This window comes from Apodemus sylvaticus, chromosome 2, assembly GCF_947179515.1.
Source record: "Apodemus sylvaticus chromosome 2, mApoSyl1.1, whole genome shotgun sequence".
Lineage (NCBI taxonomy): Eukaryota > Metazoa > Chordata > Mammalia > Rodentia > Muridae > Apodemus > Apodemus sylvaticus.
The window spans coordinates 63,251,407-63,274,862 of record NC_067473.1 but is presented as its reverse complement, the minus strand read 5'-3'; the positions used below and the strand labels follow the sequence as shown (position 1 = coordinate 63,274,862).

At 48.1% G+C, this 23,456-nt stretch overlaps 1 protein-coding gene across 2 annotated transcripts in view; it reads right to left on the bottom strand.

Moving 5' to 3' along the window:
* Tbxas1 (thromboxane A synthase 1) overlaps positions 1–23,181 on the bottom strand; it is a 171,305-nt gene extending 148,124 nt beyond the window's left edge. For both annotated transcript variants that reach the window (XM_052173489.1, XM_052173491.1), the window contains exon 1: positions 22,915–23,181. In XM_052173489.1, the coding sequence (XP_052029449.1) occupies positions 22,915–23,003 (89 nt within the window). In that variant the 5' untranslated portion in view covers positions 23,004–23,181. The remainder of the gene's footprint in view (positions 1–22,914) is intronic.
* Between the last annotated feature and the right edge of the window lie 275 nt (positions 23,182–23,456).

Here is a 23,456-nt window from a genome sequence, read left to right as displayed (position 1 = left end):
ATACAGAGAGACAGAGAGACAGAGACAGAGAGAGACAGAGAGAGAGAGACAGAGAGGGAGGAGAGAGGAAGAGAGAGAGAGACAGAAACAGAGAGACAAAGAGACAGAGAGACAGAGACAGAGAGAGACAGAGATATACAGAGAGGGAGGAGAGAGGGAGGAGAGAGGGAGAGAGAGAGAGAGAGAGAGAGAGAGAGAGAGAGAGAGAGAGAGAGAGAGAGAGAGAGATCTGAGCAAATTTTGCCATATCCTCGTCTCACCAGTTCCATCATCTCCCAATTCCTATTTTGTGCCTTTTTTTTTTTTTTTTTTTTTGCCAAAGGAAGATTTATGTTGTTATGACCTTAAGTGAAAACCAGGACTGCTTCCATAAGCAAACGATGATAAGTTCCATACAATGGCAGACTTAAGAGGCACGCTTTAGACTCTCTCACAGCTATGGTCCACGCCACCGTTTTGAGAAGACAGGACTCTCAAGACACAGTGTAAAATGTGGTCTATTTATGGGGCTGCCCGTGGCCTGGCTGATGGTTTGACCTGACCTGATGTCCAGAGACTGGCTAATGAGACCTCAGTCCTTTCTCAAAGCTCATGTGGTAGCATGGACAGGATAAGCCTCTGTGTCCTGTCATAGTGTCACTGCTCCAAAGAGCTGAGCTGCTCTGCGCTTGGCCTTGGGTTTAGTCCAAGATGTGTTCATGGTTTGTCCTCAGGGAAGGAAGAAAAGGCCTGGGTGGCCCTCAGGGCTAAGATACCCAGTACATTGGGAATGGAAAGAGCTGCCAGGCTGGTAGCTGCTCCCTCTGTGCCTCTCTGTGTGTTCTCACTCGCCAGCACTGTCCCAGATGCTGGGTGCCAGGCCATCATAGCAACCACCACCACCACATCCTGGGTCCAGGCATTCACAGCCTAGACAAGTTCAACAGCAGACAGCAAAAGTGAGTTAAGCAAATGCAGTGGGAAGAAGTGGCCCCTGCCAGAGGGCGCATCCTCAGTTGAAATCCATCATTTCTATTTCAGTTATTCTGCTGACTTACTGAGCTGTAGTTATGAATCAGAACGTATGGTTAATAGTGCTAAGTTGTTTCCTACCAAAGCTACCTTGAAAACAAACTGAAACAGAACAAAAACTCAGGGTCCCTATAAGGAGGCCTTCTCTCTAGGGCATCATAAACCAAGAGATGTGAGCATTACATTATCGCCAAGACACACAACATAAGGGTGCCTGAGGAGGGATGGGATGCAGGAGCCACAGGATATTGTTAGAAAAGCTTCAGGAAGAGAGCCTGACTAGCGAGCATGTTCTTCACCGGGTGCCCCATTAAAACCCAGCCCCATATGAAAAGATCCAGCCAACACCCATAGGGCAGAAGGTATGGGGTGGGCTGGGCGGCTCAGGAGGGACTGGCAAGGGAGGACTGAGCCATCCATCTTGTCTCAGGTCCCAGCTGTCTGACATCACAGATCTAGCCTTTAAAGAATCCTGGGACACTGCCCTGCCTTTCCACCAGTGAGAAGTGAAGAAGACTGAGCCAAACAGAGGAGCCGTGGTGTGAGTATTTTGTTTCTAGTGTAAAAGCAGAACAAAACGATCAATGATGGCGGAGTGCCAGTTAAGTGGTTTTAATTATGAAATACTCCTGGGGTGGGTGATGTGGCTTTTTAAAGTATTGTTTATTTATCTAACTTTATCTAGACTAAGCTACTTCATCGACCAGAAACCAGTGATGATAGATGTTACTTAAATAGATGGGCAGATGATAGGTTGACAGACAAGTGATAGATTGGTAGATGATAGCTATTAATTGAGCATGACATATCACAGAATTGCTACTTAAAGCATTATAAGGTTTTCTGTGATTTTTTTTCTTAACTCAATTGTGCAGTACTCAAGTGTGGACTTTGTAGAAGACAACATCATTTTACAATGTCAAGAGGTTGGATATCACTTATGGAATGAGAAATGACACAAGCTATCTGTCTCTTGACTGCTACATGCACGTGCATCTGTGCACCTACAAACATTCACCCTTGTGTGCACATGCGTGCACGTGCACACACATGCACACACACATACACACATACCTCACAGGAAGTTGCTTCGTTGTATGAATACATTATAATTGTATTTAAATGTTTTATCTTTATATGTATGTGTGTTTTCTTGCATGGGTCCATGTGTACCACATGCATGCAGAACTCAGAAGAGTGCATGGGACACCCTGCAGGTGCTGGGTCCTCTAGGAGTGTTCCATGCCTTCTTAGCTGCTGAGCCATCTCTCCAGCCCTACAATTAGCTTTTTCAAGGCTAACTCTTGCATCTGGGCAGCTGATGGGCCAGCAGACGGTAGTCCAGACATGGCATCCGCAACAGCCTGTGTACAGCCCCGACCACACCTGATGGATTCTGGGAGCCCAAGTCTTGAGTAAGAGTAGCATCTAAGAACTCGGATCTCCTTCCATCCTCCAGCACAGGAGTTCTCCAACCTCACTTAGAAAACACCAAGGTAACAGAACCTCGGACAAGCAAAGGGTGCAGGGGACAGAAGGCAGGTTGCTGAGCTTTTCAGAACTGAAGAAGAACGCAGTGACCTCGGATCAGAGGGGACATTACCAAAGAGCCACTTAAAGGACCTTGTTCCTCCAAAAAAGATCAGGGCTGAGACCACAGCCTCAGAGGCCATTTCCCAATGTTTACCAATTAACAGGCTAGCCTCACAGATAACCAAGGCCTGAAGGTAGTGGCTTGTTTAGGTAATTGATGATGTTGTCCTCACTGGGGAATCTTAGCACATCAAAAGCTGTTGAGAAGCCAAAATTCACCTAGAGTCTTTATTAATCACATTGTCAAGCTCAACAAAGACCCTCTCGCTTTGCTGATAATCCCAGATGCATGAGGTAGCAGCCCTCAGTTAAATAAGGAAGCTATGGGGCTCTTAATTAATGTATCAAGGGGCTCAGGCACACATCTTCACATGCTTTATTTTCATGAGAACAATGGGAAGGGCGGGTAGAGCAGTTATTTTCCAAACTTCTCCGCATACAAGGAAAATGAGTCCCTGGCTCCCCTGACGTTCACGGAAAGATCTAGAGACTTTAGTGGGCCACAGGGTCAGAGTGGCTTTGTCTGAGTTTGAGGAAGTTAGTTATAGAGAGTGGCTCTGGTAGCTTTAGCACTTCTTCCTGCCCTGCACTTGACCTCAGTACAGCGAACTTCCTTCCCCCATGCTGCTGAGCCAGCCTTCCCAGACAGCACCTCAGAACTCAGCCTCCTGATGAGTGTCTTCTGACTGTCTGATCCAAGGCCCTCTCACCCAAGGTCCTGCTCATGCTCAGATAGAACCTCCCCCAGCCTCCTGAAAGGCTTTGTGATGCGTTGCCACGTCCCTCTTTCCACCTTCCAGGGCCTCAGGCAGCTCAACTGTCCTGTGATGCCTTGTCACATCTCAGACACCAACTCAGGCTCCTGGAGGGCAAGTCAGTACCGCAGAACAAGAACAAATGCTCGGGAGATGGTGGATTCGCTGTGGTATTAGTCAGGCCTCACAACACAGCCATCTTTAAAAGATTAGAAACAACCAAGACCACTTGGAGTCAGGATGGGGTGGGGCTGTGAAAGCCACGGAATTCAAGTAAATGGTTCTTACAAAGCAGGTATGCCTTACAGAAGAGACAGGAAAGAGACTCCTTTATGAACAACAAATGGGGGACCCAGGGGTCCCTTTGGTCTTAAGGAAGCCACGATGACTGTCTTCCAGCTGCATCCCTCTTAGACTGGGGCTATCTTGCACATTTCTACTTATACTGACCTGTTTCCTGTTCTGGGCTGAGACCTATACTCTTCTCCAACGCCAGGACTAAAGGAAATCAAGAGGGACTAGAACATATCTGAGGGAAACTCTCCCTCTTGGGGATGTGACCATACCAACCCTGCGCTCAGGGTCCACACCCTAGCTGCCTGTTCCCCTGTCTGCCCTTTCCTGGTGTGTCCATCCTCATCCTCCACTCGGCAAGTCCCACTTACTCTTTGGCTTTCTGCTCCGTTCTGTGCTTTCTTGACCAATCAAAAGGCTTCACAGCATCCCCAGTGGAGAGGCTTGCTGGAGAAACTGGGAGAATATGGGACATGGTTTATCAGAGTGCAATTATTCTGCCAACGTTCATGGCTTATTGGATCTGAATCATCACCAGCCTGGTGGGTTAGTCATCTGAAGCTAATTCCTTGTTTTGATAAAATCCTTAAAGAACCCCAAGATGACGTCATGCAGAAGGGTTATCTGTCTCACGTGAACTCCACCAGACTTAAGGGAAATCCCACAGAAAGCAACAGGAGCCAAGCCTCCTGTGCCTCTCTACTGATTAGAGAAGCCATGCTGAGTCTTCTTTGGGCATTGAGCACCTTGGAGTTCTTCCTAGACAGGCAGTCATATCCTGCTTTTCCCCATGAGTGGGGTGTGCTCTCATCGTATCCTGTTTGGAGGGGGGAAATCTGAGTCTCAGAGAGATGAAGTAAGTAGCCCAAGGACACACAGCTAGCAAGAAGCAGAACTAAGATTCAAACCCAGACTGTCTGGCTGTGCAGTCTGCACAGCTCTCTAGGACACTATTGTCTCCTGCTTTATATAATAAAGGAATGCACGGAACCCAAGGCATCTTCAGGGATGAGGGCACAGAGAGCCACACTTTGTTTCTTCTCTAGGTTAAAAACCCTGTGAAAAGAAGGCTATTATCACAAGATTATCACTCCCATTGGTCAGATCAGCCACTGCGCCAGTGGAGCCCAGACACAAGCATGTGGCCTGTGCCAGAGAGGTAAAGCAAAGTTCTTTGGCCAGTTGAGCTAGACATCTCCGGCCACCCAAGGTTGGTACAAAGAGGCACTAGACGTTGTCATGGGTGCACAAAATGACTCCGAGTTCCTTTGTATCTAACCTAGTAGGCATCCAAAAACCCAACACTCTGAAGGCAGAGACAGGCACAGATATCTCCGTGATGTGAGTTCATGACCAGCCTGGTCTATATAGCGAGTTCCAGGACATCTAGGGCTACTACATACATCGTGCATTAGTTTTTATTTTTTGATCATCTCTTTGCCACAATCATTATGTATCCAATGGCAAGTGTATAATGCAAGGTTAAAGGCAGTAGCTTCAGTTTGACTTTACCAAACCTCACTGCCATGCGGACCATGTCACATCTCAACCACCTGCATGGTCTAGTTCTCACTCGTCTGGACTCTGGACCAGATGCTCAGACCCACAGAACATGCCTGGTCCTTCCTCGTGGTCTATGGCTTGGCTCTTGCACCTTGAAATCCTTCCCATGGTGACAGCGTTTTGCCCTACTCCCCACTCCCCATCCAGCCCTTATCTTCCCACCTACATCAGTGAACTACTGTTGACTTCTCCCCCACAAACCTAAGTGTCTTAAAACAACACACATCTATATCCCATCATTTCTGGGAGGGTCCTGAGTCTAATGCAGAGTAGCAGGGTAGTTTGGGGTCAGGGTCTTCCAAAAAGCCACTTGAGCAGAGATTCTGTTGCCGTTGGTGGGGGGGGGGGTTGCTTGTCATTTTGGCTGCTTCCTCTGATTAAACAGTCCTAGAGAGCAAAAGCCCAGGGTGAAGTGTGAGGCTTTCATAGCCTGCTCTTGGATGAGACAGGCTCCAGTTTCTTGGACCTACTCACTCCCCCTGGTATAAAGGGGAGGAGACTACGGAAGGCCAGGAGTCCCAGGTCAGTGGTCATGAGGGGCTGCCCCATCATCTGCATCCCAGCGGCCGCAGATGCAAAGCAAGGGCGTCCTCTTCCAAAGCCTGGGAGGAGCCTTTCCAGACTGCCCATCAACCCTGTCGCATCTGTGGTCATTCCCTCCCACAGACGTGTTACCGGACACTTGCCACGTTTGCTGCTTGTTCTGTCCCAGGTGCAGAACCGAGAACCATTGCATGTCACCACACAAGCAGACCGATCTGCTCAGCTTTTCCTAAAAAAGCAACATCAAGGGGACTGCAAACTGGAGTGTATGGCCATGGATTTGAAGATGCCAGAGGTAATAATAATAGGGTGATAGTAGCTGGCCGTAACAAACTTTATTAAGTCAGGCACAACACTGACTGGAAGAGAAAATGGTAAGACGTGAGAAGATTGTTCCCTGTGTTTTATTCTCTGTTGTGTTGTTTTGTTTGAGACTGAGATCAGATCTCACTTTATAGACCAGGATGGCTTGAGTTCACCATGTAGCCCACAATGGTCCTAAACTTAAGGCAATCCTCCTGCCTCTGCCTCCCAGGTGCTAGAATCACAGGTAACCTGCTAACATCATGCCCTGCAATGTCCACCAACATCCTCACTAAGCTTAAACTTCTCTCTGCCTCTGTCCTGACTCCATACCCTCTCTGAGTCTCTATCAGAATGTCTGCCCTGTAAGGACAATGGTCCTGGCTTTGGGGCCTCTCTAATCCACCTTCGCTGGATTATATCTACAGAGACCTATTTCCTAAGATGATTGCATTATGAGGTTCCAGAAGACATGAGTTTTAGGAGGGACACTATTTACCCTATCCAAGGGCCATCAAAACTTGCAGTTAATTCACACGTGTACATAGTATATGTGTTTGGTATGTGTGGGTATGTTTTTGTGCAGTCTGTGTACAATGTGTATTCATATGTGGTATACATTGTATGTGCAGTGTGTGTGCATATGATGTGTGTGTTATGTGTTATATATAAAGCATATAATGTGCATGTGTAGGGTATGTATATTATGTTTGTGGTATGTGTGGCATGTGAGTAAATTACATGTATGATATATATCTAATGTATGGTATATGCGTGTATGTGATGTATATGTTACATGTATATGTAGTGTTCCTGGGGGGGGGGGATGGAGGAGTGGTTACTCTGTGTGTGTGTATGTCTGTGTGTGTGTGTGTCTGTGTGTGTCTGTGTGTGTGTGTGTGTCTGTGTGTGTGTGTATGTCTGTGTGTCTGTGTGTCTGTGTGTGTGTGTATGTCTGTGTGTCTGTGTTTGTCTGTGTGTGTGTGTGTGTCTGTGTGTGTATGTGTGTGTGTGTGTCTGTGTGTGTATGTGTGTGTTCTGTAGCATGTGTGGTGTGTATGTGCTGGTGTGGAGGCAGTATCCTTACTACCCCAAGGACAGAGTTGGTGAGGCAGAAAGAAGCCCCACTCCAAAGCCATCTTGTTCTGGGCTCACACTCAGTGTCCTACTTTTCCCGATTTCTATTGGTTTTTCTGCATATTATTGACAACACTAACCTATATTCTAGGTGGCTTCGTCAGCGCTCTTTGAGAGGTAAAAGACGTGGTGCCTAGTGTCTGATCCTGGATCACAAAGCCCCTGCTGCTCAGACTGCCCAGCAGCTTCCCAGGGAGAAGGGAGAAGGGACAACTCACATGGCAAGGAAGAGCATAGAGTGTGACAGGCGTCTCTTTTTATCTCTGAAACAAGTAAAATTCACAGCGTGCCACAGGCCTGGGACAAGAGGATGTCTCCTTTCTTTAAAAGCCAGTAGCCAACACCCAGAGTTCGTTACAAGAAATAAACATTTTACCCTTAGTGACCCAGGATGCTCTCACACCCATGAGACTGAAAGCATCTCCAGCACTGCTTGCATTTCAGACAGTTCTCGGCATAACTACATCATACATTCTCTGCCTGGTGCAGAGCAACGGCCTCCACCACAGCTCACAAGTCAGCCAGGATGTGCACTGGCTGCCATGTGTCAGACACAGCAAGCACACTGCACCCGGGTTCCTCAGACCCTCCACCTTCAGCCGTGCCTCTTCTCTTCTGCCTGTCCTAGACTGGAGTCGAGCGCTCAGGATTCCCTGATCCTCCATCAGCCAAGGCCTTGCCCTCTATCATTTGTTTGTCTGGAAATTCCTAGACTCAGGTCCAATCTGAGTCCTACACTGAATTCTGGACTGCTTCAGGACCTCTCGATGCCAGCTCTGCACAGCCAAGGCCTGCCATGACCCACCCTGTCAGTGTCTCAGCTGGCAAGTTCTCTTCAGTATCAGGTTTGCTGAGATTCACTATTTTCATTTATAACCAAAATTCAAATGTCCGTTCATCTTAAGTAGGCTTTTCTGTTGTGTTGTGTTGTGTTGTGTTGCTGTTTTGTCTTTTGCCAGAGATAAGACTCAAAATGTGTGATATTGGACTTGGAAAAAGGGGTGTTTGAATGCTATCAGTTCTTCAAGAGTTTTCTGTATCAAATTATACAGCAGCATTCCTGGCACGGGCAGGACCACTGCCTCCCATTACAGGGTGGAGCTTTTCCTCAGCTCAGAAGGCAGTTCTGAATCAAAGCCTCCACCATGTTGCTGTCTCTTCTTCTGTGTTCTGCAACGTCCCAGGAGAGGCTTCCTCAAACCTCAGCCCTATGACAGCCACATAAAACAGGCACATCCCACTCTCAGTGCAGAACAGACCTACTTCAACTAAGGCACACACCATGGGAAAACCAAATGTGATTGTGACTGCGTTCGGGGTGGTTTGTTACACAGCAGTAGCTGACTGATACAGCTACAGTCACTTAGTTTCTCTGGACTTTCATTTCTGCATCTCTATAATGGGACCACTAGATCATAATCAGTAAACCCAACCTTTTCACTCATGATGCACAAATAATGGCTGTGCTAAATAGTGCCTATGACGCATGCCCAATAGCACCAGACATGAAGCACACTAGAGACTAAGACTGTCAGCATTAGTGGTCAAGAAGGTATGAACTTGGGACATATTGGTGTTCTTACAGTGAGTTGTTACAGTGGGACATGAAGTCCCCCTGTAAAGCTGTTCTGGTCTGAACGTCTCCCATAGGCTTTGGAACCTTGACGCTTGGTGACGCTCTTTGGGGAGGCTGTGGAACCTGTAGAAGGTGGAGCCTTACTAGGGGAAGTACAGGGGGAGGGGGTGGCTTATTGTCTTACCCTGCCTCCTTTTGGCTTTCACCACTTCCTGCTTCTGGTTGAAGATCTGAGCTCTCAGCTTCCTGCTTCAGCTGCCATGCTTGTCTGCTGCCATGTCTCCCAACCATGACGGACTCTCCTCTCTCAGGAACCACAGGCCAGAACCAACTCCACCCCACAAGGAGTTTTTGGTCCTGGTGTTTTATCATAGCAGCAAAGAGTAACTAATACAGAAATTGGTGCCAGGACCATGAGGTATGGCTAACAGGGTCCTGACCACACTCTTTTGGACAAGATTATGGAAGGAGGTTGTAACTTTGGGCTGGAGAAGCTATTGAGCTATTGAGTTTACTAGGCCATTCTGTGGGAGCCGGTAAAAGAGTGTGGCAGGTAATGCAGACAGTGAAACCCTAGTTTGTGAAATTTGCCAGAGGAAAGTTTGAGAGTCTTTAAAGGACCCTACCAGGGCCATTTGTGTGATATATTTTAATTAATAATAAGTGGCTTCTGCTGGGCTGTAGTTGAAGAGTTGCCTGTTAACAAGAAGACTAGCACCACTGAAGCCCAAGGATCATTTTCATGATTGATGATTGATGTAGGAGGATCCAGCCCGCTGTGGATGGTGTCACCCCTGGGCAGGTGGTCCTGGGTAGTATGAGAAATCAGGCTGAGCAAGCCATCAACAGTAAACCGGTAAGCAGCACTGCTTCACCACGGGCTCTGCTTCAGTTCCTGCCTCTGGGTTCCTGCCCTGTGTGAGTTCCCACCTTGATTTTCCGTCATGATGGACTGTAACCTGCAGGCCAAACAACCCCTTTCCCTCCCCCTGGTTGTTTTTGGCCAGTGTTTTATCACAGCAACAGGATATAAGCTGCAAAAAGAGCTGAAAGGTAAGTTAGCAAGTTGGAGAGCCACTTGGCTGGCAAGGGAAGGAAGGATGGAGTGGTGGTGGGTAGAGTATACAGTCAAGAAAGAGATGGATAAGTGGTTGGTGGTGGGTTATTTGGTTAGCAGGCTGGTTGTCTGGTTAGTTGCATGGTTGGTTGGTTGGTTGGTTTATTGGTTAGCAGGCTGGTTTTCTGATTAGTTGCATGGTTGGTTGGTTGGTTAGTTTATTGGTTAGCAGGCTGGTTGTCTGGTTAGTTGCATGGTTGGTTGGTTGGTTGGTTGGTTGGTTAGTTTATTGGTTAGTAGGCTGGTTGTCTGGTTAGTTGCATGGTTGGTTGGTTAGTTTATTTGTTAGCTGGCTGGATTTGAGATTTGGCATGACATAGAAGATAAGCAAAGGGTAAAGGAACCTCCTTGGTGGCCTGGTAAAGGATGAGGAAAGTCAGGACGTAGGCTACCATAAGCAGGGAATGCAATGCCTGAACTACGAGAGAGAAGAGGAAGGCTCGACAGGATTATGTGCCAATTGGCCACCACCATTTACTCTTCTCAACCCCAAAGACAAGGCAACCAGCAACCAACAGAAGGACAAGCCCTTGAAAGGGGAAGGTGCTCCTCCCTTCCAGTCAGGTGATGAATGTAAACTCGACGCGGGGAAACCCGAACATTTTCTGGGACTTGGACTGAGTTGGGGGACTGCATTGCAAAGCAGTTTTTCAGTTGGATTTTGGACTAAGAGCTGATAGGGGGTAAGTGTAGCCACCAGTGGGTTAATAGCAGCACATGCTGTTGGTATAAAGCATACTGTTCAAAAAGCCCTCGCTTTCAAAGAGATGGGAACTTACAGCCACCTCCTCTTCACCATATGGGAGATAAAAGGTTCAAAGCTGGCTGAGAGGCTCTGTACTGCCTTTCTTCCAAGAGAGAGACAGAGACAAAGACAGAGAATGAATGAGTGAATGAATGAACATGTACACACACTTAGGTAAACTAAGGCACAGTATCTTACCTAGATTGCTTAAGGTCTAAAGGTCATAGGTCAGACAGGATTAAACTCAAATCATCACAAAGCCCTAGCTCTGAGCCATTATATTATAGAAAGTGGGAAAAGCAGGTAAGAGTGAGGTGTCTGTGAACTGGCGAGCTGCCAGTGCACTGTTCTCCTAGATGGGCTCAACTGCCCACTTTGTCCCTTGATGGTGCCTCATCTTTTCTCTAGTAAGTAGAACAGAGATGACCTTCAATCCACACCATAATGTAGCCTGAATTGCAATGGAAAATCTCTTAAGATCCAGAAGAAATCTCATCAAATGGGAGGGGGTGTGTGGTCCCAGTTGTGCACAGCCAGGTGGAGTGTTGTTCTCTAGGATGACAGAGAGTCAAAGAACAGTGACTGGGTGCTCATTATGTCCGTGTGTCTTTCCATTCAGCGCAACCAACCAGATCAGACGCCTTCTGTATAATAGGAGCATACTGAGTGCTTGGCTCAATACTGAGTATTCCAGGATAGCAAGCAATGCCTGCCCCCCCCCACCCCTCCACCCCCCCTTGGGGCCCACCTTCAGGTGGGGAATCAGGGAGAGAGGACAAGAGCCTGGGGAGGCAATTGATGAGGCTGTCCACGGAGTGAAGAGGTGAGCTTCCAACCAAAGGAAGGGAAGTCGGCAGTAAGCCTGGAGCATGGAGTTCCTGAGAGCGGGAGTGAGAACAGCCTCCGAGGGGGGGCCGGGGAATGCCTCAGCAAGGACAGGTCTCGGGAGTCCTCAGGAGGGGGGGGGGAGGGGGGGAAGGGGGGTGTCGGAGGTTGAGTTGAGAGAAGATATCCAGGGAAGGTTTTTTCCACACTGAGGTACAGTTGGCTGCTTGTGGGGCCTCCTGACTGCAGGTGCAGAGTGAATTTGAGGAACTGGAGACAGTAAGTAGGGTAGGGGGCTCCCCCCACCCCACCTCAGAGGCTTTAGAAGTCCTCAGCTGTAGGAAGGCAGCTAGAGAAGAAAGGCCAGGCCCAGGGCCACCTAGGAATCCGGCCTGGCTGGATTGGTGACTGTTTGGCTATAGGAGTCAGAGACGGGGGCAGGGGCGGGGGACAAGACAGAGTCCCAGAGAACGGGTGGGTGGCTAGGTAGGAAGTGTGAGTGTGCAGAGAAGTGGGGGATACTGACTCTTCTCGAACCCACAGGGAAATGAGAAAGGAAGCGTGACCTGCCCAACATCACTCTGCAGATTATCGGTCCCTAAGTGAAAGGTGTGGCTGCTTCCCAGAGCACAGCTCTTCTCCTGAGGACTTTCCGTCCTCAGCCTCCATCGCCCAGGGGACACGGCCACTACAGTGCCCGTTGTGTATGTGTGCGATCAGAGAGGGTTAAAGGGTATTACTTATTCTACTCCCCTCTCGATGCTTTGCAGCCTGTGGCCCACTGTTTATTGATTAGTGAAGGTGTGGGGCAGGGGGTGGGGGATGGTATGTGAGGTATTTTCCACATCTCAGGGAGCCTAATGTAAACTGTGCATTTATTGACGATACAAAGGTGCAGGTTAGCTAAAATGTCACGTCGTTTTTGCTCAGGAGCCAGACGACAGCTTGGCCCACCGATGCTGGCTCTGTCATTGATCAGCTCTGCTCCTTGGCATAGCTTCTGATTGGCTTGAATCTGAATAATTATAGTGGGGAAGATCAATCGATCCCTACTAAATACACATTGTGGTGGGGACAACAGAGCACTGGACCTGCGGGGACAGTCACACCAACAGTGGATGTTGGTGAAGAGTTTAGATGCTGTTGCTCTAAACGGCTGGGGCTGGTGATCTACGAGGCAATGGAGAGCCACGCCTGCCCTTCGATGCCCCTCTATGGGTCTTAGATGCCACTTCTTCCCTCCCAGGGGACCAGGGTGCTCTACCCCACCACCACCACCTCCACCACTAACTAACAACCTCTGCATTTCCCCAGCCCATCTTTCCTACTCTTGTTCTCTCTTTTCTAATGATTTATCTCCCTAAATTCATGGGACTGCTACCCACAGCATACCCATGAGGCAGACCAGTGCACAGTCCAGGAAACCTTTGGCATTCAACGCTCGAAGGAACAGAGAATTTATTTACTCTTTCAAGTAGAAGACATAAACAAGGCAGTCTGCCAGGTGCTGAAAACACAATGGCTTTACTGGGCACAGGGGAAAGAGACTTGCCCTATCCTCCCCTGCACACATGTGCAAGTACACACATGTGCACAGTTGGCCATAAGCATGACAGTATCCCATGAGGCAAGGGTGCTGTCTCAGTTGGGCATCACAGTGATGGCTAACATTTACTAAGCAGCTATGAGATGCTGTGGCCTTAATCCAGATGCTGCCCTCAGGATATGGTCAGGTCAGGAAGACAGGATAGGTATATACAACAAAATGATGTTGTAGCAGCTAGAGAGAACAAGGCAGAAAGACAAGGAGCATTGCTGACTGGTCTGGTTGAAGAGTCCTTTACGGAAGGAGAACACTAAGTCGGCTTTTGAAGGGTAGGCAGGATGTAATGGCCTGCCCGGGGAGGAGCTCTGGCAGCAGGGCTTGTGGGAAAGGAGGGTGCTGTGTGGTGGGCAGGAGAGGGCAACAGGAGGAGATTTTAGGGTGTTCCCTGCTCAGAATGTGGACCACCTCGGATGCAGTGTGGTGAGGCACTGGCTCTCTGCCTCTTCCTCCTGGGTGTCTTTGTGCAATGCTCAAGAGGTAGGGTGTTGGTGGAGGGGAAGTCACTGTTTCTAGGAGGGTGGCTTGGCTTTTTAGATTTTCCCATTTAAAAAAAAATAGGGGGCTGGCCTCTTTCTGAGTCTTTGTTCAGGAACTGACTGATCATGGAGATGAAACTTAAGAAATATGTTGTGTGTAGGGATAGATAGCCCAGAGGTGTGGCCCGGAGCTGGACTCTGCTTAGGTTGGTGACAATCCCAAAATGCCGAGGACTCCAGAAGAATCCTGGTTCCACAGTCCTCCTCACCCCAATAACAGCACTTTTCCTGCAAATTATCCCTGACACGAGGAACAAGTCCCTGCAAGGTTCCTGGGGTTCCCAAGGTCTAGTGCTTACTTTAAATGGCAAAGGATAGCTTATTTGTTCTTGGGGTATCTGGGGGTGGGGGAAGGAAATGCTTAGTAGCTCTGTTTCTGGGAAAGTCACTTCTTCCTAAGCAAAGAAGCACCAAGCAAAGTACCTGAGTACCCAGTGAGACGCAGGCAGGCTTAAAGCCGACAGTCTGCTTCTGTGATGGAAGCAGCAGGGTTCGTGGTTCATTTCTGCCTATCTTGCTTTTGATGCCAATTGGCCTCCACAACTCGTGTGTTTGGATACTCCGTCCCAGCGGAGGGACTGTTTTGGACACATGTGGACCCGTTAAGACTATGGCCTATTAAACAGAGATGGGTGGTCACTGAAGGTGATAGTCACTCCAGATTCCAGCCTGAGTTCCAACTTACTGATCCACCAAGAAGTAAAGTAGCCATGCTATAAACTCCTGCACTATGGGTGAGGTGCTTCTATGGCCCCGTGACGGAGGAGTCATGAACCAAAATAAACCTCTCCCCCCATCAATGCTGCTATAAGTCATACTACATAAGAGCAACTGATGCCCCTGCCTCAAGATTGGTGCTACCAAAGGTCTCGGTTCCTTCCCAGAGAAGGTAAGCAAGAATGGAGAATTGTCTTGGTCAGTAAAAAGACATCCCATACAACATGAAGACCTGAATTCAGATTCCCGGCATCCATGTAAAAAGCCAAACATGCCAGCATGCACCTGTAATCAGAGACAGGAGGATCCCTGGTGCTTGCTGGCTCGACAGCCTACCCAACCGGTGAGCTTCAGGTTCATTCAGCAAGAGTCTGTGTCAAGATGATGATGATGATGGTGGTGGTGGTGGTGATGATGACGATGATGATAGTGGTGGTGATGATGATGATGATGATGGTGGTGGTGGTGGTGATGATGACGATAATATAAAGTGACTGAAGAAATGGATCAGCAGTTAAAAGCATGTATTGCTCTTGCAGAGGATCCCAGTTCAGTTCCCAGCACCCACATCTAGAGTCTCACAGCTGCCTGTAACTCTAGCTCCATGGAATTAAATGTCCTCCTCTAGCCTCCAAGGGCATCTGCCATTACCACCCAGGTACATGCATGTGATTTTTTTAAAAATGAAGGCAGAGAAACAATTGAGGAGGACACGTGATGTTGGCCTCACATGTGTGTACAAAAACAGAGAGAGAGAGAGAGAGAGAGAGAGAGAGAAGGAGGAGGAGAAGGAGAAGGAAGAGGAGGAGGGCGAGGGGAAGGGGGAGGGAGGGAGGGAGGAGAGAGAGAGTCCACAAACAATGAGAATATTGCCACAGTTTTCTAAACAAAATCAAAAACCAGCCTCATCTGCCCAGGGAGTTTGGCTGTCCACTGGAATTCAGTCTTCTTCAACTGGTTCATTTGCCTCCCTGAGCAAATAGAGTCCGGGAGCTTTATTATTTATAATCACCTTTTATTTGGATTGCAAATACTATTAGCCAGTTTAATTACCTATTTGCCAAATTGGGAGCTATTTTTAAGGACCAATCCACTCGACAAAGATGCTTTGCCGGAGGGCTTCCCAGAGCCCACACCTAGATACCTCGTGCCTCCCTGCAGCAGAGTCCTAAGGACCCGGATTCTGATAGTGGCGGCTCTGCAGGGAGGACTCAGCCTATCAGGGAAATGCCTCTGAAGGTCATAAAATACATCTGGCTGTATACGTCCTGGTGCGTATGCTAAAATAATCAGTCACGTTGCTTTACAGTCACACCTCGTACTCCCATTCTGGAAAATCAATAAAGTGAGAAGAGGGACAGAGCCACCTTGCATGACTATTGAAAAGAGAAAACAAAACAAACGGCCCATAATATTCTGTGGAAATAGTCCTGAAGGAAGGACCTAGTTCTTGTAAGCAGGCTTCATTTTTATCTACATACTCATCGGTGCCTTATTAAACTGAAGTACCCAGGCACAGATGCAAAAGAATCAGAGAGAAGGAGCAGGGTTCGCCCGTCTCTGCTCACTCCGAGGCATGGGGGAATTATCCACGGCGTTTGAAACGTGTTCCTAAACTGTCCACTGTGCACACTCCTGATGGGCTTCCCACCGACTCTTATCACCTCTGGTGGGTCCCTGCCGGGATCCTGCCCCGCCTGCAGTGCTCTCCCTCCTCTCCACTGCCCACTCGGTTCTTCCCTATGTCAGAAGGTGCGGCTGCTGCCAACATCATGTCTGACTGGTGGGTGACTCAGAAAGACTGACAGGGCTGGAGATACAGCTCAGCTGTAAAGGTACTTCCTTGGCACACATGAGGCCCTAGGTTTGATCCCCAAGACCGTGTAAAGCCAGGCATCGTGGTTGTCATGGAGGCAGCACTTAGAAGATAGGGGCAGGAAAATCAGAAGTTTAAGGTCATCCTTGACTACATGGTGAGTCCGAGCTACATGTCTCAAAAACTAACAAACAAAGCAGGCCAGGCCTGCTGCTAATCCGAGCACTCCGGTGACAGAGGCAGGGGGATCTTACTTTAGTATTTCCCAGTCCATAGCCGCATGCACGCTTGCTGCTGCTCTGATGTTGAACTTGGAGCCAGAGCTCATTGCGGACCCTATTTTTTGCCACAAAACTCCATAGATTTTTTATCCTGTAGGGAATGGTACACCAACCCTTGGAACCTCGGGGTTTAGAAAGGCCCATTTTAATCTTTCAGCCTCTCTGTAGTAGTCTTCACTTTCTCCAGGGCACAGACACACCTAGTCATCCTTCCCAGGGGAAGGGCTTGACTCTCCCTCCCACCAAGGCAGCGCACAGCATTATTACTTCATCAGATGACTGTGAGAGTGCCGGAGTGAAGGAAGTAAATGTGGGCCCTTTTTTCCTGCAGAATTTTCCAGGGCCCTTGATCTTCTATGAATCTCAAAGAAGGGTGGGTCTACCTTAAGTCTAACATTCCAAATATTGCTAGGAACAAAACCACTGAGAGGTGACCAATCTTCAGCCTGTGACTACTGTGAGTCTGGACACCTTTTCCTCCTTCCTTTGATTGTATTAGAAATCACAGGTGTCCCTCGATATCCCCCTGGCCTGATTTTCAAGTCCTCCCTAACAGACATCAAAACACAAGGTTCTCTAGTCCCTAACAAAAAATGATCCAGGCTTTGTATATAATCCATACACATCCTACTGTGTGCTTAAATCACCTCTAGATGACTTATACTAGCCCATATGATGGGTGGACAGGCTAAACAGATACTACGCTTTATCGTCAGGGCAAAGTCTGCACATGCTCAGTACAGGTGCAAGCAGCAGAGGCCAAGCTGGAGCATGTGCAAATGATAGGCCAGGCAAGCAAAGCTCAGTCCGCGATGGGCGGAGACTGGTGGCTCCAGGGTAGTGTCTGCACGTGACCAAGTCAAATTCGCTTCCTGGGGTTTCCACCATCTTTGTTTGATTTTGTTTTAATATTTTAATCTGCAGTTGGTCAAACCCCTTGAACACAGAGCTGCACATATGGAGCACTAACTGTAATACTTTCCTGCTCTGCAGTGCTCCAGGTTTCTTATCTGGGACCTACATTCTACCCCAGAGGCTTATCTTAAATATGTCCTGGCTGTAGATAAGGCTCTAGAATTGGAACTCATTCTCCCATACCGAAAGCAAGCTCTCTTCTAAGAAACTTCTGAGCCCAGGGGTGGGGTTTTCCATGATAGTCTCAAGTCCTAACAATCCTCAAACACCTTTTAATTTAAACTAGTCTTAGCAGTGTTTCTCAGCACCCCACCCCTCTCAGATTCCTGTGTAAATGAACTGGCTCATACCTCTGACCTCTGGAGCTGAGCTTTAAACACCACCTGACAACAAAGCCCTTCCACCTTAGACCCCTCCACCTCACGGTCTTCATATGTGAGCCATCTTCATACCGCCTTCCATGCTGAGCACACCGCCCTTCCAGTTCCCCCACACAAAACTGTGACATCTCAGCTGGGCAGTGATGGTGCACGCCATTGATTCCAGCACTTGGGAAGCAGAGGCAGGCGGATTTCTGAGTTCGAGGCCACCCTGGTCTACAGAGTGAGTTCCAGGACAGCCAGGGCTATACAGAGAAACCCTGTCTCTAAACCGCCCACCCCCAAAAAACAAACAAAAACCTGTGACACCCCGGGTTCTACCCCACCATGCCCAAAGCATGCATCTGCTTCCTGTGTCACCCTGTACTTGGTGAAAGGAGCAATTAATTTCCCACTCTTTTTTTCCTAAGTATTCTTTTAGAATACTTAAATAGCTCATACTTCTTTAAGAAATAGGAAAGCTATAGAAAGACTAGAAGAAGAAGAAGAAAATCTCCCTTAAATCCATCGCTGAAAGAAGCCTATTATTAATAGTTGGGCTATTCTTCACACTCTTTCTCACGGGATAAAGAAATCTTTATCTACCCCAGGAATTCAGCTGCCAGGCCTGAGGCATTGCTTGAAAGTTGAAACACACTAGTAGTGCTTACGGGCGCTCTAAGCAATATTCAACTCAACTTACTTCTTGGAGTAAGAATTTCAGAAAATGATGTTCTTTCCCCCAGCCCCTGCCACCTCAGTGCTGGGTATGAAACCCAGGGTGTTGTTGGAGCTGCACAAGGCCCTCTACCACTGAGCTACGTCACCAAAAGAAAGTGAGTTTTAATCTAATGGGGGATAAGACAATGGCAGTGGGTAAAGAGCTTCCTGGGGAGATGTGAAAAGCTGAGTTTGCATCCCTGGTATTAAACAGAAGAAAACCGGTAGAGCAGCCAATCAGGCTGAGTAAAAGACTCTAGTCTAATACATATGATAGGGAACAATATAAGAAGTTACCAGTGTACACACACACATACACACAATTTATACAGTGTGCTAATCACCATGATCGATGGATATAATCAATGTCCCCAACTCCATCCCCAGTCCTAAGTGAAGCAGCCCCGACCCCATGATGGCCCAGATGACTCCACTCAATCAAGTATCAGTCCATTTAAATGAACATCATTGAAAAATCATACCAATTCAGTTCGGGGAAAATGATCAAAAAAAATCACACCTGGCTTATAGCGGTCTCTCTTAGATAAAATGGATTTATTTTTGTCTTTCCTCCAACTCCACTCTTATACTTAATAGCCATTTGCTTATTATTACTATGGTCTCTGCTCTATAAGGTAAGTGGGGCAGTAAAAGCCATGCAGCTGACATCATGCTAAAGGCAGGCACCACGCTGCCTCAGCCGGCACACGTGAGGTCTTCAGGAAGCAAGTGAGGCTCATGGCAAAGGTTTGGGTTTCACAGCCGTGAAGTCTAACAGAAGGCCAAGGGAGAAGGGACTGGCAGAGAGCAGGGCCTTCTGCCATCATCTATTAGACATCTATGTGCCAGGCATTGTGAGCAAAAGAGATGGGGCTGAAGAGGCCGCTGAGAGCAGAGGGGCTTCTCCGTGGCTCTGGAGGGAGACAGAACGATCCCAGCAAGAACACCCCCAAGCTCAGCGCTGAAGAAAGGGGCAGAGGGAAGGTTTCCTAAGTAAGGAGACTGGCCAGGCACAGCATGAAACACTCAGCACTGCGCGGTTCCGTGTGACCCATGCACAGGGATGCTGGGGACATGGGGTGGCTTCACTGACAGAGGCCACTGTGAATCTGGAGCTGAAAACTAAGGACATGTTCATTTGATGTCTGTACTGGCTGGTTTTGTGTGTCAACTTGACACAGGCTGGAGTTATCAGAGAGAAAGGAGCTTCAGTGGGGAAGTGCCTCCATGAGATCCAGTTGTGGGGCATTTTCTCAATTAGTGATCAAGTGGGGAGGGCCCACTGTGGGTGGTTCCACCTTTGGGCTGGTGCTCTTGGGTTCTCCCAGAGAGCAGGCTGAGCAAGCCAGGGGAAGCAAGCCAATAAGAAACATCTCCTCCATGGCCTCTGCATCAGCTCCTGCTTCCTGACCTGCTTGAGTTCTAGTCCTGACTTCCTTTAGTGATGAACTGCAATGTGGAAGTGTAAGCTCAATAAACCCTTTCCTCCCCAACTTGCTTCTTGGTCATGATGTTTGTGCAGGAATAGAAACCCTGACTAAGACAATGTCATTCAGCCAAACATAAGCAGTGTCTGCGTGCCATGAACCCGATGCTTTGAGCATCACAATGAGAGAGGAGATCCTGTATAGGCCTTGAAGAATTCACAGGCTGGAGGTGACATGATGAAAGGTACCTTGGTCCCTGGTACCTTTATCAATCAGCTCAGCAGTTAGACTCTCAGTTGCAGTCTCCCTGGACTGATGGAATAGCTAAAGGAGCTCAGTTAGGTATATCCAACCCTCACTCCATGGGCCACATATGGCCAAGGACATCTGTGAATTCAGCCCAACGGGAAAACATTAAACTTCCTTAAAACATGAGATCTTGGTGTGTGGTTTTCTTTTGTAACAGGATTGCATAGTTCTCGACTGTGGCAACATTTTGTGCCAAATACCAAAAGGCTAGCCACCCCCCAGAAGACAGCCCCATAGGATACGACACTCTCTACAGACACTCTTGGGTCCAAGGTGACTGTGGTGGTCTCTGGCCTTTGGCGCCCTCCCCTAGAGACACAGCCCCTCCCACACATATATAGGAGATCTAGCCTGAGGGTGGAAGCCAAGCTGGGCTGCTTCTCCGTGGCTGCCTAGAGTCTTGCCTGGAATAAGGACCTGAGGAGCCCAATCGTGGCCATTACTAAACCAGACGGAGGCACACACACAAGGGCACCATGACCACGGCCATGTTCACGGTTGCTTCCTCCCAGCAACTTTCACCCTGGCAGACACTGAGCGCGCTCCTCACCCCACCCCCACCACAGCCACGTCTCCCTGTCCCTAGCTCATCTGATCCAAATCTCCCCATCCCCCTGACCTCATACTCAGGCCTCCCACCGTGCTGGCACATATTAACAAGTCGATAAATATTCCTGTGATAACAAATGGAAGCTAACTGTTACTTCCCAGTCACCACCTGTGCCCCGAGCCTCTCTCCTCCCTGGTGTCTTTGAACCTAGCTATTAATAGGGCCTGAGAGTCGATTACACATGCACAGCTGCCTTGCTGGGTGGCGTGTCCATGAATCTCTGCGGAAAGCTGATTGGGAACACCCGGCTATGCAGCTTATCAGGCAGGACGAGGGGCCCCTTTCCACGATCAGAGCAATGGTAACGTATGCGACCCTCTCATTCGCTCATCAAATATTTATCAAGGCCGTGCTATAAGTCAGGGGCAGAGCTGAGAGTTAAGAATTCAGAACTGGAAAAGACACAGGGAGGGGATAGGACCACCTGGAAGACACAGGTGCCGAGGCTTTGAGCATCGCAGGCCATAGAGATAACGAGAAAGTAATTTAATAAGCATTTCTTTTCTTTCACTCTTTTTCTTTCTTTTTTTTAGACAAGATCTTAAATGGTCTGGGTTGGTTAAGGATGATCTTGAACTTCTCATCATCCAGCCTTTACCCCTCCCCCCCCCCCAGTTCTGGGATTACATACAGATTACTGTCACCACACCCAGTGTGCTTGGTACCAGGAATGCACCCCAGGGCTTCGTGCATGCAGGCAAACCCTCTACCACCTGAGCGCGAACCCTCGCCCGTGTTCAGAACATTAATAAGAAATGAGAGTGCACATAAAGCAAACTACTAAAGACTTTTCTTTTTCAGAGTGGGGTTTTGAACCTAGGACTTCACACTCACTACCTGTGTGTTCTTCCCATGACCTGTCCTCCCCACCCATGCACACACACAAGCTTTCCTCTGCTCTTAGTGGGGATTAGAGTGGGAGCCATCTAGAGTGCACCTCCTGCGTGCCTCAGACTTTATTTTGGATTCCACAGAGCATCAAAACCCACTGAAGTAAGCTGTCAGGGTTTGGGGCAAAGGGCTACCCTTTGCTCTTGCTTTCACACATGGCTGGTTTCAATGCCAGAGAAGCTATGCTGAGACAGAAACGTTCAAAAACAAAAAAATTAAACCAGTTAAAAAACCAAAAAAGCACTGGGCCCGGTGCTGGGCTTCAGAGCCAATTTCCAAGAAGTCATTTCATCATCAGAGAACATCAAACGCACATTCCACTTCCAGCTATGCAAATTCCAAAAGAATAATACCTTGCATTTGCATAATGCTTGATGTTTTTCAAAGTGCCTTCCCAGCTATTAATCTACAGGAGGCTTTATTACCACTAGAAACATAAATTGAAACTCTCTTCCAGCTCTATTTTTTTTTCCACCTTCCCCTCAAAACCCAGAGGTGCCTAAATCCAGGTGTTTGGGAATCCGTGGGTAGGTCCAGGAAATGTAAGGACCCCGCTGGATAGACACAAATGTAGCCCATTGTGAGGTCTTTTCCTTCACAGTCATCACTGGGACCAGCTTTTAAAACACAACGTCTGCTGTTGAACTAACAAGTACACAGGGAGCAATAATGTAGCTCAAGTTCAAGATTCCTTCCGGGTCCCCAGCTTCATGGGCATGGCACCTGGCACCTAATGTGGCACCCATTCCCTTCTACCACATATTAGAAACTTAGGAAATCTATTCTACCATTTTTGTCCTTAAACCTACAGACATCTCTGTCACCAGCAAAGGTAATTTGCCAAAGAGCTTCCGTATCTTTAACTTGATGCAATCCAAGAGGCTCGATCTTGGTTCAATCCAAGAGGCTAAATTCGTTGTAAACCCAACATAAAGAAATTATTTCGAAAAACAGGGTGACCGGGTATGTCAGGGTTGGGGGAAGCCCTTCTAGCCACCCCCAATGCTTTTCCAATCCGATTCTTTTTCCATTTCTCTCAGACTTAATTGTGTGTGGCGTTCCCAGCATTTCCTGACACTTGAATCTCATGCATTTTAGCAAAAGATTAACCTGACTGTTTGCTTTTAATTCCAAAGCTGTGTTAATACTCAACTCCCTCTAGATTAGACAAGAAGAAAAACACACGCCCGCATACCCCACCTGGCACAGCAGGCTCCTGGGCTGACATTTCTAGTGTCACAGTCCCTGCGGTTGGCTGCACTTACCATTTCAGGAGGGCCAAGAGGGCCACGGACAGAGTCACAGTCACTACAGTGCCACTCACTTCGAACTTGAGAAGCCCCAACACTTCCATTTTTCCTCTGAGACCCCCTGGAGGGGTGGTTCTCAAGAGGAAGGAGGGTGCTGATCTCCTGCCCTTATAGGAGTCTTGATCTGTATGTAGGCAGCGGAGAAAGAAATAAGCAGTCAGCAGTACATCCCATCAAGTGAGTCCTCCCCAAAGTGCTCCTTCTTAGCCTGTGCCTTTCTTTGTAAAGAGGAAGGAAGCGGAGGGAGAAGCACAGGGTTTCAGGGCAAGGCAATGAATCAGCAACTTTATTTTCTTGATGACTGTGTTGTCAATAAACATTTATGTTAGCTTCCCCAGAAACAGGAGCAGACAGACAGGCCTCGTGGTCATCAAGAAGCAAAATGGTTACAACCATAGACTGCTCCTCGGGATTCCTCAGAGGAAGACCTCCTCCAAGATTTGCCTCTCTACACCTTTGTCAGTCTGTACTTCAGTGGTGACATAGACCAAAACATT